This window comes from Lissotriton helveticus, chromosome 8 (assembly GCF_964261635.1).
Source record: "Lissotriton helveticus chromosome 8, aLisHel1.1, whole genome shotgun sequence".
Taxonomy (NCBI): Eukaryota; Metazoa; Chordata; class Amphibia; order Caudata; family Salamandridae; genus Lissotriton; species Lissotriton helveticus.
In genome coordinates, this window is record NC_136069.1 from 1708419174 (window position 1) to 1708434883 (window position 15710).

The following is a 15710-nucleotide window of genomic DNA, read 5'->3' on the forward strand; positions in this document are numbered from 1 at the left end:
GAGGAATTAATCTAGTCCCCCTAGCTAGAATCCCATTCACCACAGCTAGTTCATGAGAAACTAACAACCAAGGTTTTGTCAATTTCCCATTATGATTTCTAGATACATAATTCATGACTTCAACCAGTTCACCATCCTTAGATAATTCCTCCTTCATTCGTCCTCTTTCATAGCACCTGACGTTATTTCACAAAGCCTGACTTCACTCTCCTCAACTGCTTCATCATCATTCTCGTCCTTTTCCAAGTCCTCTACACAATTCACTAAACGTGACAAACAATCTGCGGAAACATTAGTGCTACCAGGAATATATTCAAACTTGAAATCAAATTCCTGAAGAGCAATTACCCATCTCCTAATCCTCGCAGAAACAGCATCTAGACCTTTTTTTTCCAATATCTCTCTTAAAGGTTTGTGGTCTGACCTCACTACAAAAGGACAACCCCAAACAAATTTCCTAAACGTATTAATTGCCCAGAAAATGGCAAGAGCTTCTTTCTCTATCACAGAGTAATTTAACTCTGCACCTTTCAAACACCTAGATGCACATGCAATGAGATTTTCTCCCCCATTCCTGACCTGAAACAACAAAACTCCAAGTCCTTTACAACTTGCATCTGTTACTATGAAAGTGGGTTCTCCTGGTCTAAATGTTTGCAGATTCGGTGCACATTTGAGCTCCTTTTTAATTTGTACAAATTCCTTATTGCACTCATCAGTCCAGACAAACTCACATGTCCTACACATCATACTTCTTAAATTCTCAGTTTTGTCTGCAAAATTCTTAATTAATTTATTGTAAAATTCCGCCATTCCCAAAAACGACGAAAGTTCTTCCTTTGAACAAGGTTCTTTAAGCTCTTCAATCGTTTTTACCAAATCCTCTTTTGGCCTCACACCAAAACCAGAAATATGAAGACCTAAATAATCTAGCTCTGTCACCCCAAACTTACATTTGTCATTTCTAAGAGAAAGACCAGCTTTTAACATCTTCCTAAGTACACACCTTAATCTACAATCATGTTCTTCCTTAGTACTTCCATAAATCAACACATCATCCTGATAACATTTTACGCCACATACATCCTTTAACAAATCATTCATTATCTGCTGAAACACTGATGCCGCAGAAATTAGACCAAACGGCATTCTTTTAAATTTGTAGGATCCGAAAGGGGTTATGAAAGCCGTCAACTCTTGTGATTCAGAAGACAGAGTAACCTGATGATAAGCCGAAGCCATATCTAAGGTCGTAAAATAACACGCACCATCCAATGTTGCAACATGCCCTTCAATGTTGGGAAGAGGAAATGTATCTACTATCACCTCTTTGTTCAAAGCACGAAGATCCACACATAGACGAATCTCATTATTGGGTTTTCTCGCAACGACAATGGGGGCCAACCATTCTGTCGCTTCCACAGCTTCAATCACACCAGTTTTTAATAATCTCTCAATTTCTTCCTTCACGGCATCCTGCATACAGATTGGAACACACCTAACTTTTGCAGCAACAGGGATTGCACCAGTTTTCAACTTGATTTTGTGTTTGTAACCTCTCAAACATCAAAGTTTCTCACTGAACAATTCTTTAAAGTTTCCTATCACATCTTCACTGTCATCATTTACAGATTGTACTTGAACTGAAGGATTTGCATTCGGATTGAGCACCACACCCAAATTAGCTTGATGCGACCAGTTTATTAAGCTATCACCTTTTTCCGCAACATACATTTTCCCAACAACATATCTCTCATTATATTCTATATTTTCTGTGAAGTAACCTAACATATTGATTGGTTTTTTCCATAACCAGTTGGTCTCACATCAGATCTTTTTAATACAAATTTCCCTTTAAAATGTTTTAAATAATCTTCCTTTGAATTAAAAGTTAAATGTGAGCAAGAATCAAACTTCATCTTAATCTTAACTCCTCCTACACTAACCCAATCAGAAGGATGTTCTAAGATGCCATCATTAATTTCGAAAGTTACTTCTTTAGTTTCAACTCTAGTGTCTCTTCTAAGTCTTAGACGACAATTCTTTCCCAAATGGCCTTTCTTCCCACACACATTGCATACAACTTTCAAGATTGGGCAATTTTTTTTATCATTAGCCATATGTCCCAAACTTCCACATCTGTAGCAATTTCCTTGAAAATTACTCCCAGTTCTCTTTTCTACACCTGCTTTGCCAGCTTGACTATCACTAACACCACTTTTAGCATCAACAGGATCTTTCTTCTTTTTCTCTTCTTGATACTTCACCTCCTGAACTTGTACTTCCTCAACCTTTTCATTGGTGCACGTATTTTTCCCAGTTTTGCTCAACTCTCCCACACACTTAACCATATGTTCAACCCGCTTGGCAATAATCATCACTTCATCGAAAGGTGGTTCATCCTTCATCCACAGTTCCTCCCTTATTTTGTCATTTGTACATCTCAATACAAATTGATCTTGTATCCTCTCTTCTGTTAACTCACCAAATTTACAGCTTGAAGCTAATTTTCTTAATACAGTAACAAACTGTTCTAGCGTTTCTTCCTTTCCTTGCTCTCTCAAACCAACATATTATCTCTCCATTATGGTACTTACTTTAGGCAGAAAACGTAAGTCTAATTGTTTTATACAAATTTCATACTCATTAAGTTCCCTTTGTTCTGCTTGACTTAATGCAGGTAAATTCTCTAAAACTTCCTGTCCTTCTCCACCTATGTAATGCATCAAGAGAGCATGTTTCCTTTCTGCACTTAGATTTGTGCCACAGACCCTTGCGTAATTCTCAAACATTTTTTTTCACTTTTTCCATCTAATAGGTGGATCGCTTGGATCAGAAAGAAAAAACGGTGGCGAAGTTACATTCTGCATTTCCACACACACTTCTTTTAACTTTTCTACAGGTTTAAATAATTATATTTCCTCTCCTCTTTTTTTTTTGAACTTAGGTAAACCACCAAGAGTATACTCTATCTAATTTCACTTATTACATTTGTTTTCTATGCAACACTATAACTTTACTTTTCTAAGAGTATAATATTATCATACATTATACACGTCAAAACAAAATAATAATAAAAAAATAAAAAAATTGGTCTGCTTATCACCGTAAGCACAAACTCCTCTTCTATTCTTTAATCTCCAACTGTTTTTTTTTTTTATATTATTCAAAAAATATTTCACCACCGATAACCTCTTTTCCTCATGTTTATTTAGATCGGTGTTCCTTTTTCTATGAAACCGCTTCTTCTTTTTCTATTGTTCTCTTTTCACATTTAAAACGCTTTCATCTCACCATGAATTGCCTTTAACTGACGTTTTTAATAAATTGTTTCATCTTTTCAATGTTCAAAACTGTCTTATCCTTCCAAAAACGATGAAAATACTGTTCCTTCGATTTTTCACACTTAAGATGGCCGCCGTGTGACGTCACAAACAAACACTCGGTTCTGTTTCTTTAGGCAATTGGGCACATCCTTAAACAATTCAACACAGTACTGTTTTCCCACACCTAATATGGCCGCAACATGATGTAACAAACAATCAGTTCTTTTTCTTAGGGCAATTGAGCTTGTTTTCCAACATTCCAAAATCTCTCTATGGCGAGTGTAGCTTGTTTTTCTTTACTCACGGCAGTGGAACGCAGACGAGGTTCATGCGTGTCACTTCGGAGTACAGCCGACCGAACTCTTCCAAACGTCGTACTTCTCCGCTTACCACCGTGTTCGTTACACTTAACACCGATTTTCTTCACGAGGTATCTTTTTCTTTAATCTTTTCTTTTCCTTGTTGTTGAGGTTGATGAATTCACCGTGGGTACATCACACCACCTAACGTCGCCAGTGTAATAAAGTGTATACCAATGAAAATATGGTAAAGATAGGAGGTCTTTATTAATCAACCTCATCCAACATCCAACAGGAATAACTGAAAAAGCTGGAACCTTCCCACGGTTCACATGAGGAACATTCCACTGACTTGGCTCCATGCTGGAACACTCCCATGGAACCAAGTCACATCATCACACCAACCTGCGCAAAAGAGGAAGCCAAGGCCACTAGGCCAAGCTGGAGTGATCATCTGGACCTGTGCCTTCTCCTACAGAGTCTTCTTGTGGATTCTTGGGCAGGGGGAAGCATCCAGATGAGCTAATGGCCACCTGTAGGACTGGTCACCCGTAGCCCACTGGATACTGACCCTTGATACAAAAGTGCAAGAAAAAGACATCCTACCTTGTAGAGAACAGGTCTGTTCATGTGCTCCACTGATGGGACACCAAGAAGAATCTCAGACCTGTACTTTGCCTTGTCCTACCGGTTGTTTTAGGTCTTAAGTATCTGGTTGACCATCTGATCTGGTCCAGTACAGCCTGCTCTCGGAGGTGGGGAGTTATGTTTTGCAAGACACAGAGCACAGCATGCAAGTTATTAGCTTTCTATTGTGACAACTTTCTCTGAATCCTGTCCTCAGCCAGCATTTCCCCCATTGGAGGACACTGTGCTCTGTGTTGAACATTAGCGGCTGATTAGCGACATCTCACCTTACTAACCCTGGTCATTTCTTTTTTTTTAACTTTTTTTTTTGATTTTGTATAAGGGCACCATTCATAAATGGTATAATGCAATGACAAAGTGTTCAATATGTTTCACCCTTTGTTACACACTGACACACAACATTACGATCATCATTACATACTTTGAAGGCCAGCAGGTTCTACAGATGATGGGTGGATCTGCATTCAACGTACGCTCCCATATTACACCCCCTCCACATGAGATACCACTCAGGCACATTGTGTATGTAAACAGCAATTACGGTTATTGGGGTTGTGAGCTTGTTGAAGTTTCAAGCATGAGGAGGTAAGTCTGCAGTGGTTGCCATATGTCGCGTGGTCTTGAGGTAGGCAGCTGAAAGGTCGCGTGCAGCTCGCTGTTAGTGTTTCACTGTGTGAGACTGTTAATCCATGCATGCTGATTTGGAGGTTTATTACTGCCCCACTGTATGGCTATTTCACATTTGTTGAGCAGTAAGACTAATGCGATTAATCGTCATGTGGTGGCAGTGATATAATGAACATATCCCAAGGGTGACACTAATGGCGTAGGAGCTTTTTCGATTTTTGTCATATATGTCAGTTCAGTAAATATGGTCCACAAAAATGTTGCGGGTCCACGTCATGTGGGTAAAGTCTGCAAAGGGAGTCTGGCATTTGGGACAAGAGTGCAGACAAGTGGGGTCTATTCAATGTAGTTTAGTAGGTGTGGCATACGGCCGCCAAATTAATTTAAAATGTAATATTAAGAGATATCATATGTATTTGTGCACAACATTTATACCACTTGGAATCAGTCAGAGGGTGTCCTAGGTCTTGTTCCCAAATGGCGCGTATCTTAGCGTCCCGAGTAGAGATCAAAGTCAAGCTTGTGCGGTAGAGCTTGGAAGTTATGTGGTCCCTCCAGTATCTGTAATGAGCAACATCGGAGGTGGGAAATCGTCTGTCTCTAAGGGGTAGCTAGAAATCTGGGCTTTAAGTGCCCACTGCAGTTGTCATAGCACAAAATGGTCCTTTAAGGTAAAAGCGTATCCTCCATCCTTGAGAATGCATGTACATAGGGGAAAAGGTGCCCAATTGTGGACAATGAGTATCTGGAGAGGGCTCTCTGTACCAGGGCCTCCTGGGTGGTGGGAAGCCATGGGTTCACAGCTAAAGGTATAACCGAGGAGTACAACAAATGGCCTTCCACCATCCGAATCAGCCACTGCCAGACCCAGCAGGTGGTGGACAAAGTCTGTACTTCAAGTGGGTCTCGTAGCAGCCCGGCCGGCAGCAATGTATCAGCATTAGGGGCAACAAGATCAGCTTCAGGTTTAGTTTAAGGTATCCGAGCATCTGGGTGGTACCAGTGCCGAGCAAAGCTGCACTTGGCCACCAATTGTGTGCCAATTGATTCTCGACTGTTTGCCCCCCCCCCTTCCCCCAATAAGGCATGTAAGGGTAGTGCAGAGAGTCTCGATAAATACGTTGGTCAGCCCGATAGGAATATTATGAAACAGATACAAAATCTGTGGCAGGACCACCATTTTAACAATGGCTATGTGGCCCGCCATAGACAGAGGGTAGTTTCAACCAGCGTTCTACCTATGTCTTCAACCTGTCTACCGCAGGATCCTAGATGAGGTGTATTAACTGTTTCTTATCCCTATGAACATGAATCACAAGGGATTTGGGGGCATATTACCAAGGGCAAGTATCGCCGCTTTTTCGGCGAATTGTGCCGAGAAAGCAGCGATACTGCTAGAGCCCTATTAACAAGGGCAATTTAAAGCCTGGCGCAAGCCCACTTTGCATGTCGGCGATGAACATCGCTAATGACATGCAAAGTGGGCGTTCCCACGTCCAACTACATGTAAAATGTGGTTAAAGGTGGGAACACCCTATTACCAAGGCAGGCGTTGGGAGAGGGAGACCTGCGATAAACTCGTTTATCCCAGGTCTCCCAACACCTGCTCTGACCAGGTGTTAGGGCATTGATAACATGGGGGAGTGGATCATAACGCTAAATCCACCCCCCCATATTATCAAGGCACACATTAGCGCATGAAAACAACGTTTGTTTTCATGCGCTAATGTGCCATATCACCGACTATCGCCGGATTTCTATTTGCCTACGTGATGCGCATTTATAATTGCGCGCTAAAACGGTGATGAAATCCGGCGATGAAATCTGGCGATGAAATCCGGCGATAGCCGGCGATATGGGGATGTGCGTTGTGCATTTACTAACGCACTTCTTGGTAATATGCCCCTTGGTTGCGTCATCACACCACAACAGTGGGAATTCGTTGTTTACCATGTGTGTTATTAATGTGAGCATGAAGAGTACAGATTTGCCCCAGTTTATGTGTAGCCCCGATAGGGCACCATAGCGTATTGGTTCCCTTAGGATCGGTGACAGGTTCTCATTCGAGTGTTGCACATAAAGGATGATCTCATCTGCATAAAGTGTAATCAAAATTGGCTTGGTTTTGAACTGAAGTCCTCCTTGAAGGTGCCGCGCTTGCAGTTATTTCACCAGGGGATCTAGCGCTACAATAAATAGAAGAGATGACATCAGGCCGCCTTGTCATTGCCTCACTTACACCTGTATAGGCTGTGTTCTGTCATAATGTTTGCTCCTTTGTATCATGGAACAATTTGCTCTCCCCTCAAGGTTGACTGTAGTGTTGACACCACAGTCAACACTGAGAGGAGTGCAAATTGTGCCCTGCATGTACCATGATGCAAAGGAGCAAACTTTTCTGGGTTATGATGTAGTGTCTGGCCACACCCTTTTCTCTGCCCAAACAATTTTTCATGACCTCCTCTACCATTTATCACACATTCCTAATGTTCCTTTTTTATTAAAGATTGCATTCCAACCAATTGATTAGATTACACTTTATCCGACCTGAGCCGGAGATTACTGCCCGAGCCGGAGAGTACGGTCCGGGTGCTGAGAGTATGGTCCGGGTGTGGAGATTCTGACCTGACTGCAGACGTAAAGTTAGGAGTCGTAAGTGATTTCTGTGAATACCATAAATTGTAAGTACCTTCTGTGAATACCAAAAGTAGTAAGTTTAGGATTTTGTCTCAGATTAGTTCTGTGGATCGGCCCCAACGTGTCTTCGTTTGTTTTGACCCTTCTAAAATATTTTATGCTGCCATAATAGGCAAACCAATGTTTTTGTCTAGATGCTAAAACCCCCCACATTCCTGCAGCCTCCACCTTTCACACACAGCCAGGATCACTGGGTACAAAAATCCTCCGATGCTGAGGGCAGTGAAGGAAAGAAACTGCAGACCTGAATGATACAATATTTATCAGCTTTCAGCGGGTATTGAAGATGTTACGGTCTACATTTAAAACACAGCAAATAGTGCCCGGGAAAAGGCTTCTCAAGGAGCTGTGTAGTGCAGAAGATGGAGATTGTCCTTGTTTTAGCTTGGTGCATTGGAGTGCAGAGGATGAGGATTGTCCTTGTTTCTGATTGTTGCGCCGGAGCGCAGAAGATGAGATTGTCCTTGTTTCTGATTGGTGCTCCGGAGTGCAGTAGCTGGTGATTACCCTTGTTTCTGATTGGTGCTCAGGAACGCAGACAATGGATAGTGTCCTTGTTTCTGATTGGTTGAATGAGTGCAAAAGATGGAGATTGTCCTTGTTTCTCATTGATGCTACAGAGTACAGAAGCTGAAGATTGTCCTTGTTTCTGATTGGTGCCCAGGAGTGCAGAAGATGGAGATTGTCCTTGTTTCTGATTGGTGCTTAGGAGTGCAGAAGATGGAGGTTGTCCTTGTTTCTTTAGGGTGCACGGAGTGCAGAAAGATGGAGATTGCCCTTGTTTCTGTTTGGTGCTCTGCACTGCAGAAGATGGAGATTGTCCTTGTTTCTGTTTGGTGCTCTGCACTGCAGAAGATGGAGATTGTCCTTGTTTCGGCTTGGTGCATTGGAGTGCAGAAGAAGGAGATTGTCCTTGTTTCTGATTAGTGCACCAGAGTGAAGAAGAAGGAGATTGTCCTTGTTTCTGATTAGTGCATTGGAGTGTAGAAGAAGGAGATTGTCCTTGTTTCTGATTAGTGCACCAGAGTGAAGAAGAAGGAGATTGTCCTTGTTTCTGATTAGTGCATTGGAGTGTAGAAGAAGGAGATTGTCCTTGTTTCTAATTAGTGCACCAGAGTGCAGAACATGGAGATTGTCCTTGTTTCGGCTTGGTGCATTGGAGTGCAGAAGAAGGAGATTGTCCTTGTTTCGGCTTGGTGCATTGGAGTGTAGAAGATGGAGATTGTCCTTGTTTCTGATTCGTGCACCGGAGTGCAGAAGATGGAGATTGTCCTTGTTTCTGATTGGTGCTCCGGAGTGCAGTAGCTGGTGATTACCCTTGTTTCTGATTGGTGCCCTGGAGTGCAGAAGCTGGAGATTGTCCTTGTTTCTCATTGGTGCTACAGAGTACAGAAGCTGAAGATTATCCTTGTTTCTGATTGGTGCTCAGAAGGGTATACAACGTTTACAACGCAATTTTTACAACGCACTACCAATAACAAAGAAACTTTTACAACGCAACATCCATTACAACGCATGCATTTACAACGCAGTCATTACAACGCATGACACTACAACGCACACCACTACAACGCATACCATTACAACGCATACCATTACAACGCATACCATTACAACGCATAACTTACCATCCAACACTTACCCTACTGTTGCACCCCCTGGAGTTAGAATAGTAATTTTAACCCCTACACTATCCAACACTTACCCCACTGTTGCACCCCCTGGAGTTTGAATATTAATTTTCACCCCTACACTATCCAACACTTACCTTATATGCAAAGTAGTGTAATGCGTTGTAATGGTATGCGTTGTAAATGTACTATGCGTTGTAGTGGAATGCGTTGTAAAGGTAGTTTTAAAGTATTTGTTGTAATGGTATGCGTTGTAATGGTGTGCGTTGAAATGGATGTTGCGGTGTAAAAAATGCGTTGTAATGGTATGCGTTGTAAAAGTGTGCGTTGTAACGTCATACATCCAGAATGGTATACAACGTTTACAACGCAATTTTTACAATGGTATGCGTTGTAAAAGTGTGCGTTGTAACGTCATACATCCGCTCAGAAGTGCAGAAGATGGAGATTGTCCTTGTTTCTGATTGGTGCTTAGGAGTAAAGAAGATGGATGTTGTCCTTGTTTCTGAAAGGTGCACGGAGTGCAGAAGATGGAGATTGTCCTTGTTTCTGTTTGGTGCTCTGCACTGCAGAAGATGGAGATTGTCCTTGTTTCTGTTTGGTGCTCTGCACTGCAGAAGATGGAGATTGTCCTTGTTTCAGCTTTGTGCATTGGAGTGCAGAAGAAGGAGATTGTCCTTGTTTCTGATTAGTGCACCAGAGTGAAGAAGAAAGAGATTGCCCTTGTTTCGGCTTGGTGCATTGGAGTGTAGAAGAAGGAGATTGTCCTTGTTTCGGCTTGGTGCATTGGAGTGTAGAAGAAGAAGATTGTCCTTGTTTCTGATTAGTGCACCAGAGTGCAGAAGATGGAGATTGTCCTTGTTTCGGCTTGGTGCATTGGAGTGCAGAAGAAGGAGATTGTCTTTGTTTCGGCTTGGTGCATTGGAGTGTAGAAGAAGGAGATTGTCCTTGTTTCTGATTAGTGTACCAGAGTGAAGAAGAAGGAGGTTGTCCTTGTTTCGGCTTGGTGCATTGGAGTGTAGAAGAAGGAGATTGTCCTTGTTTCGGCTTGGTGCTTTGGAGTGTAGAAGAAAGAGATTGTCCTTGTTTTGGCTTGGTGCATTGGAGTGTAGAAAAAGGAGATTGTCCTTGTTTCGGCTTGGTGCATTGGATTGCAGAAGAAGGAGATTGTCTTTGTTTCGGCTTGGTGGATTGGAGTGCAGAAGAAGGAGATTGTCCTTGTTTAGGCTTGGTGCATTGGAGTGTAGAAGAAGGTGATTGTCCTTGTTTCGGCTTGGTGCATTGGAGTGTAGAATACGGAGATTGTCCTTGTTTCTGATTAGTGCACCAGAGTGCAGAAGATGGAGATTGTCCTTGTTTCGGCTTGGTGCTCTGGACTGCAGAAGATGGAGATTGTCCTTGTTTCGGCTTGGTGCATGGGAGTGCAGAAGAAGGAGATTGTCCTTGTTTCTGATTAGTGCACCAGAGTGCAGAAGATAGAGATTGTCCTTGTTTCGGCTTGGTGCATTGGAGTGCAGAAGATGGAGAGGGTCCTTGTTTCTGATTGGTGCTTTGGACCACAGAAGAAGGAGATTGTCCTTATTTCTGATTGGTGCTCCGGAGTGCAGAAGATGGAGATTGGCCTTATTTCTGATTGGTGCTCCGGAGTGCAGAAGATGGAGATTGTCCTTGTTTCTGATTGGTGCTCCGGAGTGCAGAAGATGGAGATTGTCCTTGTTTCTGATTGGTGCTCCGAAGTGCAGAAGATGGAGATGGTCCTTGTTTCTGATTGGTGCACCAGAGTACAGAAGATGTAGATTGTCCTTGTTTCTGATTGGTGCACCAGAGTGCAGAAGATGGAGAATGTCCTTGTTTCTGATTGGTGCTCCGAAGTTCAGAAGATGGAGATTGTCCTTGTTTCTGATTGGTGCACCAGAGTGCAGAAGATGGAGATTGTCCTTGTTTCTGATTGGTGCTCCAGAGTGCAGAAGATGGAGATTGTCCTTGTTTCTGATTGGTGCTCCAGAGTGCCGAAGATGCAGGACCAGTTCTCAGACACTGTTACTTCCGTTCTCTAAAGGGAAGTCTTAAAATTCTGAACATCGTTGCTCTGCCCTCTTTTACTCTGCATTAGTTTACGACATCCAGGGTCATAAACGTATGCCGAATGAAAGCCAGCAAAGCGATGATATTCCTGAGGAACAGAACAGAGTTCTCAAACTCTCTCGCCACGCCCTCAGCCTCGCACCACTTGGTTAAAATGGCAACCTTCACATCAAGAATATCGAGTAAGGAATCTAGAGAGTTCTTATTACCTAGTGTCCCGGTTGCGGTTTTGGATCAAATCTTGATTGGTTTTTGTATTACTACAGGATGTAATCGTACTTGAGCCATACTGTGCCATCTGCACAGCTGCTGCACTTCTAGCCCCTCCATTGACCTGATGAGGCCAAAATGTGAAAAGGACAAAAAAGTGTAGACAGACACCTCCAGTTGAGGAGTCAATTGGAAATTAAAAAGTATATTTAAATAAATGTAGTGCCAACATCAAAATACACAGGGACTCACTGGTCTTTTATTGAATGTTGATTTAAGAAAGACTAACCCCTGTCTCTGGACTGTAACCTAATCCTTTTGCATACAGCCACACAATCTCTATATTAAATGGCAGACTGAAGTTCAATGGTTAATGCCTGTTCACAAACATACATTTAAAATTATTGATTTATTTAAGCGATTTGTGGAGCATGCGAATACCCTTGGGTGACTCGGCACTGTGGACTGTGAAGAGGATCGAGCCAACTGTGTGGTGCTTATTAGTTGAAAAGCCATGGTTTTATCAGTTTCCTGAAAGCAAGTAGGGTCTGGCAGGATTTAATATGCTGAGGGAGAGTGTTCCATAATTTGGCAGTGGCGACAGTGAATCTTTTGTTACCCCAGGAAACTTTTTTAGTGCGAGGGACCGTCAAGAGGTTGGGCGTTGAAGAACTTAAGGTTCTGGTAGATCCGTAAACACAGAAGGCCTTCTTCAGGAAGTCGGGTCCGGTATTGTGAATGGCCTTGAAGGCAATACAAAGAACTTTGCATTTAATGTGGCTTGTTATAGGTAGCCAGTGAAGTTTTTGAACTACCGATGAGATTGAATGATACTTGGGGGTGCCTGTTATTAATCTGGCAGCTGCATTCTGCACTATCTGCAGCTTGTTGGTGATCTTTTTCTGAGCGTTAATGAACAGGCCGTTGCAGTAGTCAATAGACATTACTGGGGTGCTGACCAGGGTTTTTCTTGCACTTGATGGAAGGAAGGGTAGGAGTTTTTTAATCATTCTGAGAGTGTAGAAAGATGACGAGACACTGGTATTGGGGTGTGATGAGAAGGCCAGTTTGTCATCGAATATGACCCCTAGGATTCTTACTTTCGACACTGGGGGGGCGGTGGTCCCAAGTTGGTGGGTTGCCAAGTAGGGGACCATACCAGGTGAAGCTTGCAAAAAATCAGAACCTCCGCTTTGTCAGAGTTTAACTTTAAGCAGTTGTTCGCCATCCAGGAGCTGATGGTGAGAATTCCATCTTGGAATCTGGCTGCAATGCTCCTCCGTCATTTTTAATTGCGAGCACTAGCTGTGTGTCATCGGCGTATGATGCAAGTCCCTTCCCGTGGGCCTTGATGACCTTGGCCAGGTCCGACACATAGATGTTACACAGTGTTGGACTCAAGGGTAATCCTTGTGGCACACCACACAGGAGGGTGAATGGAGAGGACTTGAAATCGCCAAGACTCACTAGTGGTGTGCGGTTGGACAGAAACGAGGCTAGTAGTTCTTTGGCCTTAAGTTTGATGCCCATGTTTGAGACACGATCGATCAGTGTAGGATGATCGACCATGTCAAAGCCGCTGATAAGTCCAGCAGCACTAACATTGCGGCCCCACCTTGGTCTAGAATTGTTCTGATTTCGTCAGCTGCTTTGATGAGGGCCGTTTTTGTGCCATGGCCTTTCCTAAAGCCGAATTGTGTCTCATCCAGGAGGTTATTTTCTTCGATGCATTGAGCTAGTTGTACCTTCATTAATTTATCAAAAATTATGTCTGGTAAAGGGAGGCTTGTGATCGCTCTGTATATTTTTTGTGTCTGGCGGGTCAAGGTGCTGTTTCTTCAGGAGCAGTTTGATTATCGCCTTTTTCCACGTGGCAGGATAGATTCAGGTGTAATACATGGCATTGTCAATGTTTCTTAGGTTTGGGGCTAGTAGGTCGGTAATCAGTTTGTTTGTGTTTATATAAAAATGTATTGTCATTCATATGTAATAATTGTGTATATCTGTGTATATGTTTATGTATGTAAGTTTTGTCAGGTATGAGTACTGGAAGTACCAGTTATGTATCTTGTCTTAGTTAGTAACAGTAAATGTATTTTGTAACATATATACCTCTGAACAGTGATTAATCTGTTTCCTCATTGGGTAGAATTGTGGTACCATTATCTGTTTCTACTGTATACCATTCTTTGTCCTACCCCAGGTGGCAGACTGTCATAAGGGTTGATGTTCACAATTAAATGCTAGTGCCAAGCACCGGAAACCACTGGTTGAAAATAAACACTGGCTGAAACATGCCGTCTCCTAAAGACGGCAGCTAATGGGGCGTGACCAAGAATGGTGTGGTCACCCCATCTCATTCGGAGAGCTCTACTGCCTCTGGGTTGTATTTCTAGCCTGATGATCTTCAAGGACTGTCACTTCCTGGACACCCATGTTCTTTATCTGAGCCGGTTTGTTCTGTCTGTCTTTAGGCTTCATGGACGCTGCGACTGGCAGAGATCATGGTGCCTACATGCACAGGAAGGTCCACAAAGCCATCGGAGGAGCAATGAACCAAGTCACCTTGGCTTCCAACGACCCCATCTTTTACTGCCACCATGCCCAGCTTGACAGGTAAGACTTTTCTAATCAGACAAAAATCAAGCTTGATTTGAGCTCAATGTTACCATTATAGGTAACTTCTCAGTGTCTGATAATCGACACTTACCTACAGAATTCATGCCGTCCTATCTATCCGATTCCGACTGTGATGAACACAACATCGATTAAACCTCTTGAATGTTAGCAGCTAATTCTCTATGCCTTTGAATTGATAATCTGCTATGTGGTCTCTCCATTGTAATTCTTTTAAGCCCATTCCATAGACACCCCAATATCTGACCGCAGATCACATACCCTTAAATCTCTTTTGGGATAAACAGGAGAGCTAGAACACCAAAACTGATTGTAAGATTATTGCCACTGACCCAAGAGATGAACTTCTCAAGTAGTGTCAACTGAGGGGCTGTAAGAAGGCATACAATGAAATAGATTAAACTCTAGAATAATAAAGTTATGAAAAAAAAGTAATGTAGTGATGAAGTGAGCTAGAGCATCTATCGTGAAGGCATTAGGAGTTCCATATTTCTATCACATAATTCAGTACTCAAGGATAAATATTTATGGGCTTATTCATGAGCCCTTGCGTCACTTTTGCACCACCGGCGTAAAACATTTGCCTTATTGCACTATATTTACAAAGTGACACATTAGGTAGATGCATCACTTTGTAAACCCCTGCCCTACATTATACCTGCGCCAGGTATAATGCGTGCAGGGGGGCGTTCTGACGCAAGAAAGGGTCATAGAAGTGACGCAGTGAAATCTAATAGATTTCACTGCGCCATTTCTAGGACGCAAATGCATCAGTCAGTCAGGCAAGCTTTATTCGACGATTGTCATAAAAGCATATTCCATATATATAAAATTACATGTATAAAATTCAATAGATAAAACCAGATTAAAATCCAGATTATAAAAATTCATAAAATACATAAATAAAATCATTCCATTACCAATCAAAATGTGGGTGATATTATTACACGATAGTTGACAAGGATACTTAGCATAATATATTAGTTAACCTTGTAGGTCTTCAGCAATCGGGCTCTAATCGTCCATGCCCAGCCTAGAAATGTTGCCACCGCTATATACACAAACATATTAGGGCTGGTGCAAATAATTCTGACTGCAACCAATCCTCTCCTCGTTCCCAATAACCTACACATCGGTCGTAACCACTTTCGACGGGGCGCCGCATACATTGGAAACTCAAACAAAAGATGGCCAATGGTTTCGGGAACATCTGAGCAAGCCGGACAAGCCACCTTGCCCCCACTAGTCCATCTATTAGAGAATGCCCTTATCGGTAGGCTTCCCACTCTTAGCTGAAAGTAAAGCTTGCGGTCAAGGGGCTTCGTGATGACATCCCAAAATTCCTCAAGTTTGGGACTAACATAGTATGGACACAGGCCCGATCGACACACTTCTTCAACAGGTCTTAGTTGAGGAAAGTTGTATTAAATGCAAATACGTCACCCCTCTTTTGAACTACTTTTTGCTCATTATTTCATCAAAAGTTTAACCTTTGTACTGAGCACAGCCTAACACGACAACTAGGGTTACACATGATCTACAATTTTGAG

At 42.5% G+C, this 15710-nt stretch overlaps 1 protein-coding gene across 1 annotated transcript in view; it reads left to right on the forward strand.

Annotated features, from left to right (window-relative positions):
- The window catches only part of LOC144772167 (tyrosinase-like), a 175233-nt gene that overhangs the window by 134767 nt on the left and 24756 nt on the right, over positions 1 to 15710 (forward strand). The window contains exon 4 of the mRNA XM_078656309.1: positions 13998 to 14139. Within this exon, the coding sequence (XP_078512435.1) occupies positions 13998 to 14139 (142 nt within the window). The remainder of the gene's footprint in view (positions 1 to 13997; positions 14140 to 15710) is intronic.